This window comes from Pseudopodoces humilis, chromosome 24 (genome assembly GCF_049639895.1).
Source record: "Pseudopodoces humilis isolate 2021_Gansu_Grassland_sample_001 chromosome 24, ASM4963989v1, whole genome shotgun sequence".
In the NCBI taxonomy this organism is placed as follows: Eukaryota; Metazoa; Chordata; class Aves; order Passeriformes; family Paridae; genus Pseudopodoces; species Pseudopodoces humilis.
In genome coordinates this window covers 5,816,039-5,836,883 of record NC_142223.1, presented here as the reverse complement: position 1 = coordinate 5,836,883, position 20,845 = coordinate 5,816,039, and the positions used below count along the sequence as shown (strand labels likewise).

Sequence of the window (20,845 nt, the reverse complement as noted above, 5' to 3'; positions counted from 1 at the left end):
CAACCCAGAGGGGTGACACCATAATAAATTTGGACTATTTATTTTCTGGAGAGCCTGGGGATGGGGTTTTCCCACCCAATTCCCTCCCCTCTGAGCTGCTGCAGCACAGTCCCACAAGTTGATACGCTAATGTCACACCACTGTGCACTGAGACAGGTCGAACGTCCAAGACAATTCAAAATAAAAATAAAATTAAAAATAAGAATTTAAAAAAAAAAAAAAAAGTACAGCTAAACATTTGGGTCACAAGAATCTAAAAACAATCATGCTGTGAATTCATCATGGAGGCATTTGAAGCTTACCAATCCCCTAGAGTCAGCCATCCCTCTAGGAATCCTTCAGTCTAACGCTTGCTCAGGACAAAACAAGGGAATAACAGTTACAAAGCAAGAAACAGCACAGAAGTTGTTTTCCACGAGAAAAAGCGTGGAAACCTTTCAGAGCTGAACACTCCCTTTTGGGAGGCTCTCCACAGCATGGATAAAACACCATTCCTTTCCTATTCCAGGGAGAGAATTCCTACTGCTCACAGAAGCAGCTGCCAAAAAACCACCCCCACATTCTGTCCAGGACAATCAGCTTCCAGTTCTAAAACCTTTGTGAGATTCCTCATGGATATTTCCTATTTTGGGATAAGGTGAGAAGCAGCTGGGTCAAAATCCTGTAAGCAAGTTCCTGTTACGAAATCCTTTAAAATCTGACTGGCTGTGGTACACAGGGATAAGTGACATCCAAGTTACTGGATGTTCGCTGTAAAAACATAAGGAGTCCTCACCCCTTCTTACTGGCAGCGTTTTCAAAAGCAAAACTCACTCTGGGAGTGATTTAAAAAAAAAACCAGAAATTTAAAAATAGTATCTGTACAGTCAAAAATCACGTAATTTTAATTTACTAAGATTTAAAAATGAATCACAGTGTTATGCTAGGGCAGAAAAGGAGGAGGACAGGTCTTTAATCCATGCAACATTCTCTTCCTGTCCCTGTCCCACATGCCAGCAGAGACTCTCCTCCCTGAGAGAAGTGTTTCAGCCCTGGAAACCCCTGGCTGGCTACCTCCCACTTGCAAAAAAAGTGATTTTCCTTTTGTGCTGAGCACTGAAGTGAAAGCCAAGAGCACCTTGGTTCTAATCCCTGTCCCATCAGCACAGAAATTGCCTCATTTCCAGCAACAACAATGCTCTGCTGGCAATTCCTGACTGGGTTAAGCCTGGCAGTTTCCACAAAGAGCTGAAAGCCAAACCCACTCCTCTGGAGACACAAACACCTTTGATTCAGTGCTGTTGCACACAATCCATGCAGGGAGCAACCAAAACCATGAGACAAGCACAGACAGCATGAAGGAACTCAAGCAAATGGTGGGGGGCAATGAGAGCTATGGAATTCAAACCAAATTATTCCATCTTACCTTCACTCTGCTGGCTGCCTGCACTGCCACTGCCATAGCTAAAGCCTGGGTCTTGGTAGGCTGGTGGGAAACAAGGAGGGGGCAGAGGATACTGGTAGGGATATCCTTGGCCCAAGGGCCAGGGAGCAGCGGGATGTGGGAGTGGAGCCAGGGTGTCCTGATCTGAGGCGCCGCTGGAACCGTTGTTGAGGTTCAGTGCAGCCAGATCTGGGAAAGAAAAAAGGTGAAAACTTTCACCCAGCAGGTAAAATGATCACTGTGATTAATTTATGAAGGTATCTGAAGCTTAGAAACACCCTGGAATCAGCCTTCTCACCCAGCAGTGAGTGAGAGGTGAAAACAGGTTGAGAAAAGGGTGAGGACATTCCCCTTTTCCAGGCTGGGAACTGAGTGGGACTGACAAGCAGGGAATGAAATAAATCCTGCTGTCCTCTGTGCTCTACTTGATGGGTTCATCCTCCTCCAAGTGCTCTCCTTGCCTGGGCTACCAAGGAGCATCAGTCACTTGTCAGTGTCCGGGTAATGAAGGGTTCCCCTGTTCTGGGACACACCCTGTGAAACCCCAGGAGAGTTGGGATCAGAAGGAACCTCTGGAGATGCCCCTGTCTAACCTCTTTGTCCAACCCTGGAGCAGGTGACACAGGAACGTGTCCAGCTGGGTTTAGAGTATCATGCCCTGCCTGCTCCAGAGCTCTGCCACCCTCATGGAAATGCCTCCTCATGAAATTTTTCATGGTAAGGACACGAGGGGACTCTCTGAGCACCCTCAAGGCACAGAAGTGACACAGGGACAACTCTGCCCCTCCCAGCTGGGGACTTACTGCCACAGAGATCTCCGAAGACATAGTAGCACTGCTCTGAGAAGGTGATTTTGTTCACAGTGTGCCTGAGGTAGCCGTGTTTCAACATGCTGCTGGCGTATTTCCTGGCCTCCCGGCGGTCCTTGAAGCCTTCCACATGTGTGTAAAGCCAGTCCACCACATCTGCTCCTGAAATGGGGACAGCAAGAGGAGACACAGGATTATCTGAGCCAAACTGTGCCATTTGAACACCTACAATGGGATCATCTGAGCCAAATTGTGCCATTTGAACAACTACAGTGGGATTATCTGAGCCAAACTGTGCCATTTGAACACCTACAATGGGATTATCTGAGTCAAACTGTGCCATCTGAACACCTACAATGGGATTATCTGAGCCAAATTGTGCCAGCTGAACACCTACATGGACACTGACACTAACCACACACACAAAAAATCGTATTTACACACACTGTGCAACCCTTTTAAGCTGCAGGACTGAAAATTATTTTTTTCTCTGGATTTCACCAGAGAAGGTGACTCTTCTCTGGGAGTCACCTTCCTCAAGAGGCAGATATTAGGTTGCCAAAATACCTGTGTTCCAACCCCTTCCTCAGCAAAAAGCAATTACAGCCTGGACTGGCTAAATATTAGGCTGTGGTGATTTTAAATCTAAAGAGCTTTATTAAGGTTGTCTAGTTGAATTCCAGTTGCTCTGCTGAACTTGGGCAGATCTCTAAAGCCACCTGAAAACCTGAGATGTAAAAACAAAGAAGAACCAGTTCTGTGTGGGCATGAGAAATGTGCAGCTATTTTGGATACCCAAGCTCAAACAAGAGTCACACTTACAGCGTTCCATAAATGGAATATAAGTGGTCATAGACATGAAAAAAAAACCTCATTAAAAGGTTGTTTCTTGAATCTGTTTTCATTAAGTCACTGGTTTTTTTCCCCCTTAGCATTCATGGGATCTGCTTACCTATTACTGCATTGGAGATGGTGATTTTTAACCACATCCTGTCCCGAATTTCAAGGCCTGAGTCTGGCAGCTGCATGACCTTGACAATAGTAGCCATGTCACTCTTCACAGTTAAGGGAGATTCTTCTAATTCTAAAAGGAAGAGAGGCCACAGACTGCTTTGAAATGAACTGAGGCTGGAGGAACTTCTCAGCTCCCAGCTTGGATGAAACAAAAATACAGTTTTATCAACAGATGCAAAAAAAAAAAAAGAAAAGACACAAAGGTTCCCAAATGCATCCTCATCCATGGAGTGAATTACAGCATTTGTAGCAATTCTTCAGATTTTGGGCTCAGTGCAACCAGTTTAGTGACAGAAATGCTGAGTCCCCATGTCTGGCTTCCCAGAGCACCTACAAGATCCACTCTGCATCAAAATTGGCAGGAAAGGAAATCCAAGAATTTTTGTGATCCATCATTTCCCATTTCAATGTCCCAGGAACACCCCCTTCCACCCAAGGGATCAGCACACTGCATGGAGAACTCTGTGGGACAAGCTTTTGGGGTTTGTGCTTTTAGTTTGAGGTTCATTGTCAGGATTAACACCCATCTCCATGGAGAAAGAGGATGACCATGGCTCAATCCACGTCCAGTTTTTATTTAAAGGTCTGGACATTCTTGTGGAGAATTGAATTTATAAAACAAATCTTCCTTCATCAGAAGAAATCAGTGACTTCCTTATAAAAACCCTTCCCAGAGTCCCAGAGATGGCAGCCTCACAATCCACTCCTCCCAGGATTACTTTGCCCTCCATCTTTCTTGTGGAACACTTTGAATAAAGCTCCCAAATGCCTCCACAGCCATTCCCAGTTCACACCATTATGGCAGAAGTGGATCCCCAGAGGTTTCACACTTTCCTGATCAATTTTTACAATAAAATCAGAACAGGGTTGAGGTTGCTCTTGTCAAATTCCCCTTCCTGTCCCATCTTCCAGCCCTAGAAAATTCATTTTTATCTGTGTTTGTAGCCCAAGCCCTTCTTCAGCAGGAATTCCAAAACCCTCTTCCCCTCTCAGTTCCCCACATCACCCACCTTTTAAAAGCACAAGGGAAACACTTATGTCCTTTTCCAGCCACCCAAAATTTTGGATCAAAAAAAGGTACAGCAAGCGTGAAACAATGACAACTGAAAATGCTTCTTTCCTTACATGCACTGCCAATATGCATGAAAACATCCCAGACCAGCTCTGCATGCAGCTTCAATACTTACAAACCTCAATTAAACACTAAAACTTTGCTTTTGCTTTAAGTTAGTTTGGTTAGTGGCAAAAAGCAACATGTCTGGGGAAAAAAAATACACCAACAAACTAATATTCAAGTACATGGGGAGCAATGAATTGTGTTTTCTTGGAGATCTGAGATCTGCATATGAACAGAAAATCAGTATTTTCTGAGTTCTGGCTGCATATACAAATATGGCAAATTCTGAGATGCATCTGAAATGCTCCCATTTTGGTCTGAATTCAGCTGTGGAAAATTCACCCAACCCAGGTCAGGGCAGGTAACAGGGCTGAGCTGAAGGAAGAGCTCACAATAAAAATCAGGGGTACCCTTTATTCTCTTGCATTACAGAAAGGAAATATTTTAAGTCACTGGCACAGAAATGAGAAGCTGTCTCCAGAAATGTGGTTCTGCTCCCAAATACCTTTATTTTCAAAGTATGACTGAGAGGTTGCCTGTTCCCCACTTCCCAATCCCAGCACTATAATCAAGGCACAGGATACATCAATTGTTCAAGAGGAATGATGAGTACAGACTTGTTTGACAGCAATCAGCAGAGACACTGGATTCCAGCAGTACCTGTAAGGCTCAAAATACATCTCAGGATAAAGCAGCCAGCAGGAAAGGGGTTATTTGCTTCCTGCTGCAGATTATGTCTCTTCAGTGGTGCTGCCTGATCTCTAAAACCACCTACAAAAAAGACCCCCCACGGCCTTTCCCTCCAAGGTGGAATTCCAGCTTATAAAATCTGAAGTACTTTATAATCAATACCCCACAGGTCTTTAAAATCCTCAAAGTGTCGTTCTGAGTTAAATAAAAGGAAGAGTTAATACTCCTTAAAGAAATTTTCTTAGATAAGGAGTTGGAGCATAATGTTATTAACACCAAGGCCATGGGTCTGATCCCTGTCTGGGCCATTCACTTGAGATTTGGACTCACTGATCCATGTGGGTCCCTTCTAACTAAAAAGATTCTGTGATTAGAGTGCTCTGAGAGGCTTCTGAATTAAAGAAGCCTCTCTAAATCATGGCAACCTCCTGGTTTCATGGATATAACTATTTTACACTGCCACAAACCGACAAACTAGGAAGAAGGCTCAACTCCAACCATAATTTCATGTGGGATGTTAAACTTAGTTTTAGCTTGTTCAATAAATTCTAAAAATATAAAGACCATAAAAAAGGGTAAAAAAGTATAAAAGAAGGCCATGTGAGTATCAGGGAAGGATTTCCCAAATGAAACACTAACATTATAATTGAAATTTATTAAAAACCAATCAAATGCAAGAAGGGAGCTCTCCCATCCACCTGAGAGGATAAACCTGAACTTATTTTTAAAATCCACCAGCAACCACTTCTCCCTGAGACAGAACCCTGACCAAACACCTCTAGATCAACCTTTGCCAGAAGTTTTTCCTGCTTTCCCCAAGTGCAAGAAACCGTTCAAGGCCTGGCTGGCGCTGCCGCTGTCACCGTGCCTGTGGCTGGGCCCTGATGGCCCCGAGCAGCCCCCTGCCCTGGGCTGGCCAGGGGGTGACTTACTTTCCGACTCGGGAATTGAGCTTGTTAGTGAGGAGCTGGTAGATGTGGTGATGCTCATGGAGGGGCTCATACCGTAACGGGGGTACGCTCCCGTCATGGCTGTGGTATGAGAGATCCACGCCGCGGGGTCGATCGGCCGCACCGGCTCAGCTGCAAGCAAAAGGGACAGAAAATGGGTCAGACTTGCAGCAAACACCAAGATTTTGAGAGATCTTAGGGGTTTTCTCTTGTTTTCTTGTTGTTTCTCTGGTTTTCTGAGGGTTTCACGAGTGAGATCCCACAGACTCTTACCACCACAAATGGACAGTAAAACGGAGTCAGAGTTGCTGCAAATACCAAGATTTTCAAAGATCTGAGGGGTTTTCTTCTGGTTATACTGGTTTTAATAAGGGTTTCACAGGAGTGAGAACCCATAGTCTGCCCCACCACAGAAGAACAGCAAAATGAGGTCAGAGCTGCAGCAAACACCAAGATTTGGAGTGGTCTGAGGGGTTTTCTTTTGGTTATACTGGTTTCAATAAGGGTTTCAAGGGGGTGAGGTCCTGTAATCTGCACCACCACAAAGGGACAGCAAAACAGGGCCAGACTTGCAGCAAACACCAAGATTTTGAAAGATCTGAGCGGTTTTCTCTTGTTCTCTTCTTGTTTCTCTGGTTTTCCTAAGGGTTTTTTTAGAGGAGTGAGGTCCCGTAGTCTGCACCACCACAACGGGATAGAAAACGGGGTCAGACTTGCAGAGAACATCAAGATTTTGAGTGGTCTGAGGAGTTTTCTTTTGGTTATACTGGTTTTAATAAGGGTTTCACAGGACTGAGGTCCTGTAGTCTGCACTGGACAAAAGGCACAAAAAATGGAGTCAGACTTGCAGTAAATATCAAAATTTTGAAACATCTGAGGAGTTTTCTCTTGTTCTCTTGTTGTTTCTCTGGTTTTCCTATGGGTTTCAAGGGAGCTCCCACTGTCTGCACCAGTACTGTATTTATTCCATCCTCATCTGCAATACCACTCTCATCTCCTGTGAACTGGGAACAAACTCGTTCCAGCACAGCCCTCACCAGCAGGAGGCAGCTGTGTTTGTCACATGAGCACAAATCTTTTACAGCTACTGTAAACAAGGTAATTTTCAAGGTGTTTTATGTGTATCGCTTCTGCTTCCCTCACATCTTCAAAGCACTCAGTTTAAGTTCTCTCTAAAAGTTAACTGTGAGAAAATGAGGATTTTTAACACTTAGCGTAATTATTTCCAAACCTTTTATGAATTGAAAGGTTAAGATCACCTCCCAAAAGGTTAGTGGCTTGATCCAATATGTGAACCAAGAGAAAAACACACAGGAATTCAATGGGCAGTGGAATCTCAGAAAAAAGTATCTTGAACCCCAGGCTCCCAATACATAAGTAAACAAATAAAAGAACTGAATGGTAGAATCTGTTAGATGCCAAAATAGGTGAAAATATACCAGACCTTGGGGGCTTCCCAGGAACCCAGCAAAGAGCCCAAATGTGTACTCACCCCTGGGGATGGTGAAGTAACTCCTGGGAGTAGGGTCCCAGCATTTGGCTACTGTTAGGCTGATAGGTCTAGGAAGAAAGAAAACAGGTAAGGATGACTCTTAACTTTCCTACAGAGCTGGAAATGCTACAAGAACTATTTGAAACAAATTTCTTCCCATCCAGCAGTTGTCAAGTACATTCTGAGAATAGTTTTGAGAAGCTTTATAATATTTTCAGTATGAAGCACATCAGGATGTTCCTTCTTTTGCACAGATGATGAGCACTGGTGGTAAAATCTGTTGGATGATCAGCTCTTGAGATATAAAAATGCTAATCACATAAACAAACAGTGCTGCTGAAACCAGGCAACTTCTCATTCATGTTGGTTTTGGCCAGAACCAACCTCACCTATTCATCATTTACACTGAGAAGTTCACAGATGAGATTAGTCATGCTGATGGATATCAAGATGTTGATTTCTGTGAGGTTTTCCCAGCTTCTGGAACTGCACACGGAGGATAAAGAGGAAGAGGTTTTGTGATGTGCTCACCCTGGTTTAGAGACTATTTCCCGTAAAACCCGAACGGCATCATCATTGCTCATGTTCTCAAAATTGACATCATTCACCTGAAACAGTGCAGAAAGCAGAGGTCAGGCTTTGCAGCAGGAAAGTTAAAGGTGTTTTAATTACTTAATTAAAGCCCCCAACTTATCTGCCTGGCCACTGCTTCCATTCCTTTGAAATGTTGTTTCTTAGAGTGTCTCACAAAGAATCACCGATTTCAGTGATCTTTTTGCCACATTTATCTGAGGATGAGTAAATTCTGTTCCCTGGTTACTACAGCCCATGGGGCTGGTGGGATGGCTGAGCACAGCAGCAGGATTTGGGGACAAGGACCCACCTGCAGCAGCATGTCCCCTGGCTCAATGCGCCCGTCCGCTGCCACCGCCCCTCCTTTCATGATGGAGCCGATGTAGATGCCACCATCACCCCGGTCATTGCTCTGTCCCACAATGCTGATTCCCAGGAAGTTGTACTTTTCTAGATGGACACAAAGTGGAGGGTGGGGAAGGGGGAAAAAAGCAAAGTGATTGGAATGATAGCAAAAAGTGAGGCTGCTTCAGCTTTGAAACATCTCAACTCATCAGCAGGGCAAGGTTTGACTTGCAATGATCTCAGGCTGCTCCAATGGTAAATATTTGCCTGGCACCTTCAGGGAAAGGCTGCTGAAGACAGGATTTTTTCATCTAAGATAGTGTTACATTAAAAAAAAAACAGCAAGGGGAAGAGCACTGAAAAGGCTTGTCCACACCTGGAAATTAGAACTGCTCACATTGAGCAATGTTCGTTCCACATGTCAGAGAGGCAGGAGAAGGGTTTGGTGCTGCTGAAAGGTGCTGAATTCATTGGCAGCCCGGCACATTTCTGTCTGGCTGACAAATGGAACACATGAGCAGCAGAAATGCAAACCTCCAATGCCCTTCTACACTAATTCCTCACCATTAACTCCACATCCTGGAGTTCCAGCTCCTTCCCTGGATGGAACACTGATCTACTGGTGAAAATGGACCTGTTCTGGATTAGGAATCCAGTCAACACAGCAACAACTCTCAGCTGCCATTCCCTTTATAAACCTGGCATCCTTTCAAACCAAGGAACTCCCTCCTGGCTCCAAAGGCTCCCTCACCATCACAAAATACATCTCTACCACTTGAAATTCATCATAAAAAACGTGGCTTGTCCTCTTACCCATGTTGAGTGTGACAGTGATGATATTTAAGGACATGGTGGAGTCAGTGATGCTGCTGAACGAAGATGACTGCAAAACACAACAGAAAAGTCTCAAGGTTTTAAATGGCTCAGAGTAAGAACTGTTGAGGATTAACTCATCAGGAATTGATTAATAGGTCTCCAATTGAAAGGCATCCAGAAATTATTCAGGCTTCCTCAAAATTATGCTTCATTTAGAAACTTTAAGGAAAGAAATCTGAGCAGAGTCTGCACTTTCTCCAAAGGCTTGCTCACAAAACCCACAGAGCACGTTCTTATTTTGAGGTTTCTCAACTGCACTTCCCCTGGAGTTATTTCTGCTTCCTGGCTGTGACTGACAGGCAAACATTTAGATCCTGAAGTGAGCAGTGGAGCGTGAATTGCACCCACAGCTCCTCCCTAAAGGGAGGAGTGAACAGCACTTCCAGCAGGAAGTGAGAAGAGAGACACTCCCCTGCCTCTGAAATTAAATGCAAAGGTGCTTATCAAAGATCTTCTAAAACACTATCCTGTGATAAAATGTGTGTGAGGTCATTCTTTAATGTGTGAAGACTGGGAGAACAAAACAGGAACTTCAGGAGTCTGTCCATGGGGTCACCTTCATCCTGCTGCCAAGGACTAGCACAGGACAGGGCAAAGGAAAAGATCCGGGATTTCCTATAAACTTGGATTTCTCCTTCCAGCAGAATGCAGGTCTCAGGACATCTCACACCCCTTCCCACATCATAATGGTCTTGGAAAAGACAGATTGGTCTTGGAAAAGACAAGAAATGGGATCACTGAACAGTGAAAGGAGAAAGGGAGAGGTGAAAACTTAACTTTGGAGCTGCAGAATCCAAATGTAGAGATTTAGCCCAGACTGGAGCCACAAGGAGCCATCCTAGTGAATTCAACAGGCACAGACCTGTCCTGGATCCCTTCCTAAGTCAACAGCTCTACTCAAAAACCATGGTTCACCTCCTTGGATAATGCTGGTGCCAAGCTTACCCTGTCAATCTGCCGCATCCTCTGTTTCCTCCTCCGGCGTTTGTGCTTCCGGATGAGCCGGGATGAGGTGCTCTGCTCCGTGGAGCTGCTCAGCCTGAGGGGAAAGCAGAGCAGATGTCATTCCTGCAAGGCTCAGCCACCTGCATTTTCTGCCAGAAAGAGCTGATTCCTGCAGCAGCAGGAGAGGGGAAATCAGACAGCATAGGAGAAGATTCCAGCTAAACAACAGCAGGGATCAGATGAATAATTTAATGTTACGGGGTATAATTTTGCACTTGTTTTCTTCTGGGACCAGGTCTGAGTGCAACCCTTAGTGCTCATTTTTGTGAGTGGTGCTGTATTTTCTTCCACTGTTACCAGGAATTCAAGGCTTGAAATTAAAAAAATCAAATAGAAATTGGTAACAGGAGGACAGTGAATATGATTTACGTTCATACATTCTGTTAAGTTTTATTTTGCTGTGGGTTTTTTCCAGGCTCTTCAAACTTGTAGAGCCTAAAATGTGCCACATTTTACATATAAATCTTTGAGGTCTTTAAGAGTTTAGAAAATTAATCATCCTCACTTTACAGAGAATAGAATGAGACAGAAATGGATTTGCCCAAATTAATTTCAGGAGACTGGAACAAAGCCTAGATTATTAAGATACCTCTATAACACCAGAGAGACATCTCTCCTCTATTTAATATGTTAAGAATGGCAAAAAAAATTGAAGATAAAGCAATGCTCCATCATTAACCAAGATTAAAAAATCCAACCTCATACAACACAAAACAAACAGTGCCAAGCTTTTCCCCCATTTTCCACATCCCTGCCTTCCATGTTCCAGCCACATACAGGAATGTGAGAATACCTCAAAAACTTGATGCCAGCAATTCCAAAAAGGAGCTCAGTGTCCTGAGAGCACAAGAAACCCCTCTGGCCTGAAATATTTTTATCAGGTATCACCCCTGGAGATGCTGGAGCTGCTCAGAGGGTGTGAATCTCCTCACATTCCCTTGGAGTTCACACAACTATTTCAAGCATGTTAACCTCACACACTCCTTTTTCCCCTCCCAGCAAGGGGAACTGAAGAGCCAAGAGGTGGCATTTTTCAAATATAATAATTTCAAATATAATAATTCCTGGTTGGTAAAACAGCTCACACAGCACCTGGGGTTGGGAGGTTTTACCTTCCAAGAGGAAAAATGAGGTGTCAAACCCAGGGCTCCCAAAACTGGGCATGTTCAACATTCACCAAAGACTGACACAAAAAACCTCCTCTTATATTTTGCTGTCAATATTCTCCCCCTTCCTGCTTCCTCTCCCATTTCCTTTTCTTCCTCTTCCCTTCCAGAACATCTCACCAGAGGACTCAGCTAAAACTTCCCAGTTCAGGAGAATCTGAGGAAAGCCAAGGCACGTCGCTCACTCCACAGTGAAGCTGCCTGCTCTCTAAAAGGACATTTTTCTCTCAAATTAAACCATCAAAACCAGAGTTCCTAGGAAAAACTCTGAGTTTCTGTTAGCAGGTGATAACATGTGAGAAGTGAAGGTGTTCTTTGCTGTATTTTTGCCATTCTGTTCGGTGTTAGGATGGAAGGATGAGAACCAGCTGCTTAGAAAACCCCCAGTTCAGGTTTAGTTCAGGGGGACACAAAACATTTCAGGGAAAAATTGGAGCTAAAACAGCCTCTCACATCAGCTGCACAAAACTGATGATCAGAAGGCTCTGCAGGAACATTTTTACACCTATTTTCACATAGCTGTGGCACATTTCATCACCTCTCCCTGTCATTTCTGCTCAATCCACAGCCTTAATGCATCCTTGCTGAATCCTTAATGTTCTGGGAGCATCTGGATGCTAAAAAGCAGCTCAAACCTATTGTAATGAGGAATATTTTGCTCTCTGAAGCATCTCCAGAAATGCTGGGTAAAAGTTGTTATTATTACAATCTGATGAGCAAGACAAGATGGTAAATTTGAGCTGTTGAGATAAATAAAGTGCAAAGATGAAAAACAAATCTGGAATTAACACTACCAATTAATTTCCTACATCAGCTACTGCCCAAAACCCTGACTGCACTTCCAACACAAAGGTCAATAAACACCACAGAAGAGATTTTTAAAAATATAATAATAATAATAGTAATAATTTTTTCACCATTTCACAATTCCAAAAGGATGGGGGAAAAAGGCAACATTTGTTAAAGAAAGCTTATCCACATGGTTTAAAAATAAATTATGGAAATTTCTTAAATGAGAAATAAACAATTTTTTTGCAGTGAATTCTTTTAGTTGCACTGAACTGAGAGCAGCAATTGCTGACAACAATCCTACAGCAACAGATGTCAAATTTGTTAGACCTTTACTTTAGAGAAGACAGAAAAAAGGCTTTTCCTGGAAAGTTCCCTACGTCAACCTGTGTTCAAAATCCTACCTGCAAACAACACAAACATGCAATTATATCACACGTCGGGAAAAAAAAAGAAATAAATTATGGTGCTCCCACTGTCACTCTGCACTGCCCTGGAACGCCTGTGAACAGGTTAATTCACCAAAACACAACATTATTCTATAACTGAATGCAACAGATCTTCCTTGGGCTGGGAATTACCCAGCTCTGCTCCACTGCTCCGAGTTTAAATCAAACAAAGCCAAAGACACACAGTCAGAAGAGCATCCTCAGCCTCACAGCCTCTTCCCTTCCAGGACAGCAACATCCTTTCCATCTGATTTCCTCCCTCACAAAGCAGCTTCTGCATCCAGAAGCCAGCAGCTATCAGGAACCAAACTCACCCCTCAGACCCCTCTGTCCCCAGGCTGGTGCCTCCAGCAGCTCTGGAACCTTCTCCATTTGCTCTTTGCCTGATTTGCCTCTACAAAAGAAGAAAATTTCTCCCTGCTAGCACAATCTCTCCCGTGCCTGAGAAGATCATCCCTGGAACACAACAGCATACCTTGGAGCATTCCTTTGAGTGGTTCTTCCTGACTAGCTGGCCTGGCAGCTCTTCCCTGTGCCAAAAGCTCCTGCCCCAGCCTCCGGATGGAAAGGCAGGAGCAGCAGCTTCGAAGAATCTCTTTCTTCTCAGGTCAGACTCGGGAAGTTTTATTATTTTATTCATACAGAAAGATTTCCCTGGGTCTGCTCTAATGTGCCCCACTGGCCACCCTGAGCTAATCCTGCCCCACTGCATCACTTGCTGCCATGCAAATGATTCATTTATTTACAAGAAACCCAAATCAGCTGCAGGGTTGTTGTGGGCTCAAGTTTTTAGGGAAGGCTTTGGGAAAGCTCAGGGTGCATTCAGGGTTAAGGACAGATCTTGCCAACTCTCCATGCACGTAAATATCCAGGTGAAGAAAATCCAGAAAAGTGAATTTTTGTATGCCCAGGTGTTGTCAACTTCATCATGGAATGGTTTGGGCTGGAAAGGACCTTAAACTCATCTCATTCCAACCCCTGCCATATGCAGGGATACCCTGCACTTCTCTGGGACTGCAAAGGAAGTTCCTGAAACTAATTCAGGACTAAATCTCCAAAGTGCATTTAGTTATCCTTTCACCCCTTTGGAAACACTCAGCCTTTAATCACAGTTGTGAGGTCTTTAAGCCCTGACTGACAAGACCCAACAGATCCACCAAGATCCATGAGCTGATGATGTTTGTAAACACAGCAAGGGGTTCAGGACCTCCAGTAGTTGCTCTTTGCTGTTTTTATTAAAAATGCTGTGTTCTGCCTTATTTGTTTTAGCTGCAGATGCCTGTGACCATCCAGAGATCTGTCACCCTGTTGTTCTCTGACAAACCCATAATGGATTCTCAGAGCCCATTGGGATGAACAACAGCTCTAGAGGCAGTGGCCAGGAAAAGGAAGAAAAATAATTTTGATTGGTTTTACATCCACGAAAATAAGTCTATGAAATGTATTGGCTTAAAGACTTCTAAAAGAGAAACAAAACTATCTTTAGATATAACAAAAGATATCTTGAAATTAGAGGTATCATAGGTAGGGAATAATTCACACACTTTGCCTGCACAAAAAGAAATAATGAAGAATCCATAAATATATGGCAGCCCAGGCTGCCTCTGCAACAGCATTAACTTTGATGAATTCCTGAACTGCTCATAGGTCTCAGACTCTGCAATTACCCAGGAATTCCTTTATAATTGAGCTCCAGTGAAGTGCACACTTATTAGGAATCTCTGCTGACAGTATTTTGTTTTAATATTCACACCATTTCTTTATAAATAGGTAGGCAGTTTCACAGTGCTTTGATCTTGAAATGTGGCCATTCTTACTATGAAAAGGAGAGGAACAGAGCTTTTCTTTCAACTGGAACAGTGGTTTGGACAGCCTGGACAGTGACCCAATAACTGAGGAGTGATTCCACACAATGATGTCACTGATGAACGACCAGTGCTCAAATCACAAAAGCAATGAAAGGATAATTTAAAAAAAAAAAAAAAAAGGGGAGGGGGGCAGGGGAAGAAAAGAAGAGGAGATGAAACCAGAAGAGTCCAAGAAGGTGCCAGGAGGCTCTCCCAGTTCTGGCCCCTGGCAGGGCTGTACCTGCTGGTGTTGTCATCGTCCTCAGAATCGATGAAGCTGCTGGACTCTAGCTCACTGCTCATCATGGTGGAGGAGCTGTCATAGCCAGGGGGTTGCTCACGGTGCCTGTCCAGCTTGGGGTGCCCATTGATCCTGGGGACTGGAAAAGCACAATAAAGGGAGTGTTACAGTACAGGGGAGGAGCAGGGGAGTTATGGAAGTGGGAGCAACAGGACAATCACACCGACAGCTCTGCAGGAGGAGCTTCCTCCCAAAAACAAGCGCCTTGCAGGACCCGATTCCTCTCCACAGCTGGAAAACCTTCTGCCCTGCCTTTCCCTCACTTTTCCACCTGCCCATGGCTCAGTTTCTGGGCCAGCCATTAACAGTGTCAGGCATGGAAAAGCACTATGAAGGTACCAGACAGCAACAAGAAGCTGTGTCAATGGGAAGGGACAAACAAAAGCAGTTTGAGTTTGGCATGAACAGTCCCAGCAGCACAGAAATCTTGGAAACAACATTCCTGGATGAATTTTATTAATATCTTACCCATAAAACCACTTTTACCTGGACCTGTGCTACACATTCCTGTCCCTCGTGTGGGCAGTACAGGACATCAAACACTGCCTGGACTATTCAGGTGTTTCAGAACAAATCTTCACTAATCCCTGGCTATGTGAACACTGTCAGATACAAACATTCCCACGGATAATCCCCTCCCAAAAATGCCATTTACTTGAAGGCTGCAGTGACTCATCTTTTTCTAGAGATATTTTAGGGATTTTGCTCAGTACAGCGAACTCCTCCTGCACATTTCATTAGAATATCCTTAATTTCTAAGTGCTCTCTTTTACCAGGAATGCTTCTTTCCCTAAAACAAGAAGGGCTGAGCTTAGTAAGACACCTGGTAAAGAAATCAACGTAAGAGACTTCACAGATAGCCTGAGATTTTAATCCACCTTCACCAAACACACAACTCCAAGGTTTAAGGGATTTTCCCTTCAATTACAGAATGGAAAACCTGCTCAGGGGAGGAAGGCCTGCCGTAGGAATTATGCCTGATGCATATTGAGAGTTAATTATTGAAGTAACATGGTTTGCTTTTCAAGTGAAGTATCAGAGAAAGTTTGACAAAGTAATGCTCAGTGTTTATTAAAGATTTCCAGCACCAGGAGAACAACCAGGAATAGAGGAAGCCAAGGCATGGAATAAATCTGGTTTATACCTCCCAAGCAGCACCAGGTAGCCTTGAGCTCAGAAGAAAGGTTTCCTGTGTAATTAAGGTGAGCATTTAAATCCATAAAGTTTTTTTTGCAATTTCCCTGCAGAAGTGAAATGCCTTTTTCCAAGCTTTTCTAATGTTAGCCAGCATTGTTTGGAGGCAATTAACCATTATTATAATTTAGTACTTTCACAAACCATTATTATAAGGGGTTTATTCATAAAATATTCCCATGTAGCTTTCCAAAGCAATAAGGATTTTTGTTGCTTGAAGAGAGAAAAGGGGAGCTCTGATACCCTGATTTTTTTTTTTCCAGATCAGTTTTCCTTAGGAGTTTCTTAGTGTTTGTATCTGCAGCATCACACACCTCCAAATAAAGTTTTATTATGTTCCTCGAGCCACCACATTCTCTTTGTGGGGATTATTTTGAAATCAGGGAATATACAAGTTTAAGTCTAAAGAAGAATCAATCATTCCCTGCTCTGTTTCAATGCCTGTCCCACTAATGACCAGGGACTTTCTGCCCTACTGACCCCCTGCCCTGCCCCTTCATTAGAGGACGGCAGGTTCAGCAGGCCAATGTGACAAAAGCCTTTCAGTGCCTCAAAGAGCTGAGAATAAAGCATAGCCTGGGAGGGTAAAACGTCTCCTCCTTGACTTTTATCAACAGCAGAGTAGGCCCTGCCTGAGGGACAAGAGCACATCAAAGACCAAATCAAGCAAGGCCTGCAAGCAGAAAGGTAAAAGCAGCATCTGTTCAGGGGAGCTGTGGAGAAGGTTCTGTGCCACTGCAGAGAACAAGGGTGAGGGCAGCTCAGAGAGAAGGCACAAGCTCCCAGCTAGGAGGGAAAACAACAACCCTCCCAACCCCTTCCAAAGGTCCTTCCCATTTATTAACAGGAAATGTGTTACCAATCCTCAGTAAAGACTTAGTACCCTGCTGGGTGCAGGGCTCAGTCCCTGCTACTTAAATAGGGAAAGACACTGGGATTGTCCTCTTCTGCCTTACGGGCACATCCCTGTACCCTGACTTGCCTTGGGATTGAAGTTCTTTGGAACCTCTAACAGCCTTCAATCCCTCCACCCCAGACAGGCTCAGCATTCCCATCCCAGATGCTTTCCAGTTCCAGCCCTCCTGCAGATTCCTTGGCACACAGGATGGTAAAAAATCCACATATTACAGCAGCAAGGGAAAATCTGCAACAGCTCCTCTTCCCAAACATTTGGGATCTGTGAGCCTGCCCACATGAAGAGCTCCTCCAGACACAGGCATTTCTCAGCAGGCTGCACAAGAGTTAAATTCACCCCACAGCAAACTGGGTGTTGAAACCCCAGTGTCGACACTTGACATCTGCAGACTTGTCAAAAACCAAGCAGCGGCTATAAAACATTCCTCAACACCCAAAAAAAACCCCCCAAAAAAAGCCCTTGTCCCTTAATTACCTCCTTAATTAGAGCTTCCACAGTCCCCTTTCCCACTCCTCCTTAGCAAACTGACACAGGAGCTTTGTTCCTCCCAGCCAGGGGTCCCCACAACATGTGCCAGGCAGACCTCCCACGACCCTAATTAAGATCCTCACTCTACTTTCACTTAATAGGACACTGTCAGCTTCCCAAAGCAACTTGGGAAGTGTGGCTTGTGGCTTGAAGAGAGAAAAGGGCAAGCTCTGACATCTTGATTTATTTTTTTTCCAGATCTATTTTCCTTGGGATTTTCTTGGTGTTTGTATCTGCAGTGTCACACAGCTCCAAAAAAAAGTTTTATTGTGTTCCTGAAGCCACCATGTTCTCTTTGTGGGGATTATTTTGAAATCAGAGAATATACAAGCACATATGGAGACTCATTGTCTGTGCACTTAGAATAGGAATACAATTTAAGGGAAACGGGTGGAAGAGCTTAGGGATACCCAGAATTCTTCTGCATTTTCAATGGGAAGAGGTGTGAAAACACTGTCAGATCACCCAAGTGTGGCCCATGCCTTCCAGCTGCAGTTGGAATCAATATTTATCACAGCCTATGTGTGCGGAATTGCCCAGTAGCAATTCAGCAGAAACAGCTTTTGTGGGGTGAGTAATCCTGCAGCAATGAAGGAAAATTTCCAGGCTGCTGTGGTGAACAATCCACCCATGGTACCTCACTTAATTATCACCCACTGGAGAACCTGGGGAGTTCACCATCAGCCTGACTCCAAATCAAACCTCTGGAAGGATCCTGTTGCAGTTCAAGCCCAGGCTGAAAGCTGGCAACATTTTTCAGTAAAACAAGGAAGCTATTTTTGTAAATTAAAATGGAGGGTAGCAAAGAAAATCTTTGTTCAGTGTCCCTTCCCTGGGATTTTCCCAATCTTCTTTCTGTGGAACCTCTCAATGCACTGGGCTCAGTGGACTCAGCCTGTTTGACCTGCTCAGGTTTTAACTTGGTGTTTCTCTGTTCCCAAACGGCTCCTTCATACCTTTCCTCACTTCACCTGTTTGAAATGAAGGCTGGAACACCCTGCTCCTGTTTTCTTGTGGAACAAGAACTCCTTTTCCCTTGAGGGAATCCAGGGAAATCCTCTTTGCCAGGGTGGGTGATTCTTTGTACCAAACAGTTACAAAGGCAGGTAATTGTCCAGCTAGGTGAGCTGTTCCTGTGCCTCTGGAATAAAAACTTAGTGAGTAACAGAGAGCTCCAGGAGATCCCTCATCCTGCCCCTCTGCCAAGCACCAGGGCTATAATTTGGGCATTATTCGAACGAGTCTCTGCAGGAGCACATCAAACACTTTTACTGCATTTCCTGCTTTCTGCAGGGAAAGGAGAATTTTCCCATTTCACAATGAGGGGAGAGGACACAGCTGCTGACCCTGGAATAGCTGGGACCCTGGTGTCACAGCTCTTTCCCCATCCTTGTCCCCCTTTTCCTAGGGCTGTTCCCCCATTTTCCATCCAGCTGTTCTCCAGACAAGAAGTGAAGGTGGAAGAAAAGAGTGACTCTGTGATCATTGTTATGAAAAGGCCTTAAAATCCTTCCCAGGATTTTACTTCTTTTAGTATTGTCAAGCGGCAGTTCAGGACAAAGAGCTGAACTGTGCATTTTAGACTTGCTTTCCACTGAAAACAACACACTCATGGTGTTGTTATGTGTACTGGATGTTGTTATTGTTAAATGAAATACTATTTTAACCACAGAAACACTATGGAACATTAAATAATGTATTTTAAAGCAGTTCTCCTTGCTTGCTGCACATTAACAGAACTCACCTGCTGCAGGCACAAGGCCTAAATTCCGAGAACAGGTAATGTTTGTGACAGGTTCTTGCCTGGGCTTTGACAGAAGGAGGAAATTTTATCCCATTTATTTCTGAATGGAAATGCATGAATTGGTTCCAGACCACTCCTAGCAGAAACTCCTGTGTTCAAACATTTCCATCCACCAACACCGGCTCTTATGGCATAAATATCCACAGCAAAACATGCACTGGCACAGATTTAATGTTTAAAACAACTCCCCTTTTCACATTCTTCCTGCAACAAGTTTTTAATCAAAACTCTGAGAGGATTCCACCTCTTTCTGTCAGCTCCCAAAGGAATTTGCAGTCAGGATCAAGTACAGACAGCTCTCTGCTCCTCCTACTGAAGGATTTTCATTCACTCCTAATCAGTGACACTTTGGAAGGGTTAAATGAGCAGAAACCATCAGTATAAATCTGATTTCTGGTGTTCTAACTGGAGGCAAATACTTTGGTGTGTGGAGCTGTGAATAAAAGCCTTGATGGCATTTCTTGTGCCCAAGTATTCCAAATTCTGGACCATTTTAAACACAATGGGCGGCACCTATTAATTCTTAATTAAGCCTGGAAATTCTTGTCTGGCAATGAATGAAAAACCCAAGCTTACTTTGATGTACAGACCAGAGGCAAGAGATGGAGTTCTGCATTTTATAGGTGTACTTTAGGTGTATTTAGGTCTAAAAAAAGATCTTCAGAGCTGCTGTTACAGAAAACACCCCAGCTGATCCAAGCCTTGAGAAATCAACAGCCAGTCCTCTCCAAGCTATTCACCTTCTCATGCTACAGGAAGTTCTGCATACTGTCAAAAACAATCTCTCTGCCACTTCACTGTGGGTTGTGCAGACCTCTCAGAAAAACACTGAACTTCAAAGAGTTTCAGAGCAATTATCAAATTATTCCATTAAAATAATAACAGTCCCTGAAAGCAGGCAGGAATGCAGCCACAAGTCTCTTGTGTTCATGATGCAGGAGTTGTTGCTCTGAGAGATGAGAGGAAGGTTAGGAAAGAGGGAGGATGCAGCAGGACTCACCATCTTCGTGGCCTTCGCGATTCCTCCGCCGGTGCCGCTCGCGCCGGTGGCTCATCACGGACTCTGTTCCTGTCTCGTTGTCCAGGCCATCCCTGCTGCTGGCAGCGTTGGGGCTGTCACAGAACAAATGGGGACAATCACTGGACTCACCTCTTTTTCCTTTTCCCACCCAGGCAGTTGCAGCTGTGAGCACATTGGTGCAGAAGGCACAAAACAGCTCTGAAGCTGAGCACTGCAAACTGCCCCAGGCTGCTGGGCCCACCCCAAAACCACCTCAGGGGTGAAAAGAGAACCCCAGATGGATGCCCTGAGAGCCAGAGCTGTTCGCAGGAGCACTCGCACATCACCCTGGCGCTGGCAAAGCTGCCCCAGGGCTGTGCAGGACATTCCCACCGGGAAGAAAGGCTCCTGCTGGGCCAGGAGAAGGGATCATTCTGGCACCCGCTGAGATCCCAGCCAAGAGCAGAAGCTGAAGCTCACCGGCCACTTTGAATTTAAAACTCTGGCCTCGAAGGGTGAAGCCTTGCAAAGTTCACAGTAATTAAGTGCCAGAAGCA

General features: G+C 44.3%; 1 protein-coding gene across 2 annotated transcripts in view; it reads right to left on the bottom strand.

The window, feature by feature from the left end:
- The window catches only part of DVL1 (dishevelled segment polarity protein 1), a 65,783-nt gene that overhangs the window by 1,580 nt on the left and 43,358 nt on the right, over positions 1-20,845 (bottom strand). The window contains exons 4-14 of one of the 2 annotated variants that reach the window (XM_005530435.3): positions 20,289-20,401; positions 14,787-14,925; positions 10,235-10,328; positions 9,227-9,296; positions 8,379-8,518; positions 8,027-8,103; positions 7,496-7,563; positions 5,986-6,135; positions 3,185-3,316; positions 2,227-2,394; positions 1,406-1,612 (exon numbers count right to left, since the gene is read on the bottom strand). In XM_005530435.3, coding sequence (XP_005530492.2) covers positions 1,406-1,612; positions 2,227-2,394; positions 3,185-3,316; positions 5,986-6,135; positions 7,496-7,563; positions 8,027-8,103; positions 8,379-8,518; positions 9,227-9,296; positions 10,235-10,328; positions 14,787-14,925; positions 20,289-20,401 — 1,358 coding nt within the window. The remainder of the gene's footprint in view (positions 1-1,405; positions 1,613-2,226; positions 2,395-3,184; positions 3,317-5,985; positions 6,136-7,495; positions 7,564-8,026; positions 8,104-8,378; positions 8,519-9,226; positions 9,297-10,234; positions 10,329-14,786; positions 14,926-20,288; positions 20,402-20,845) is intronic. The other variant, XM_005530436.3, reaches the window with a different exon arrangement.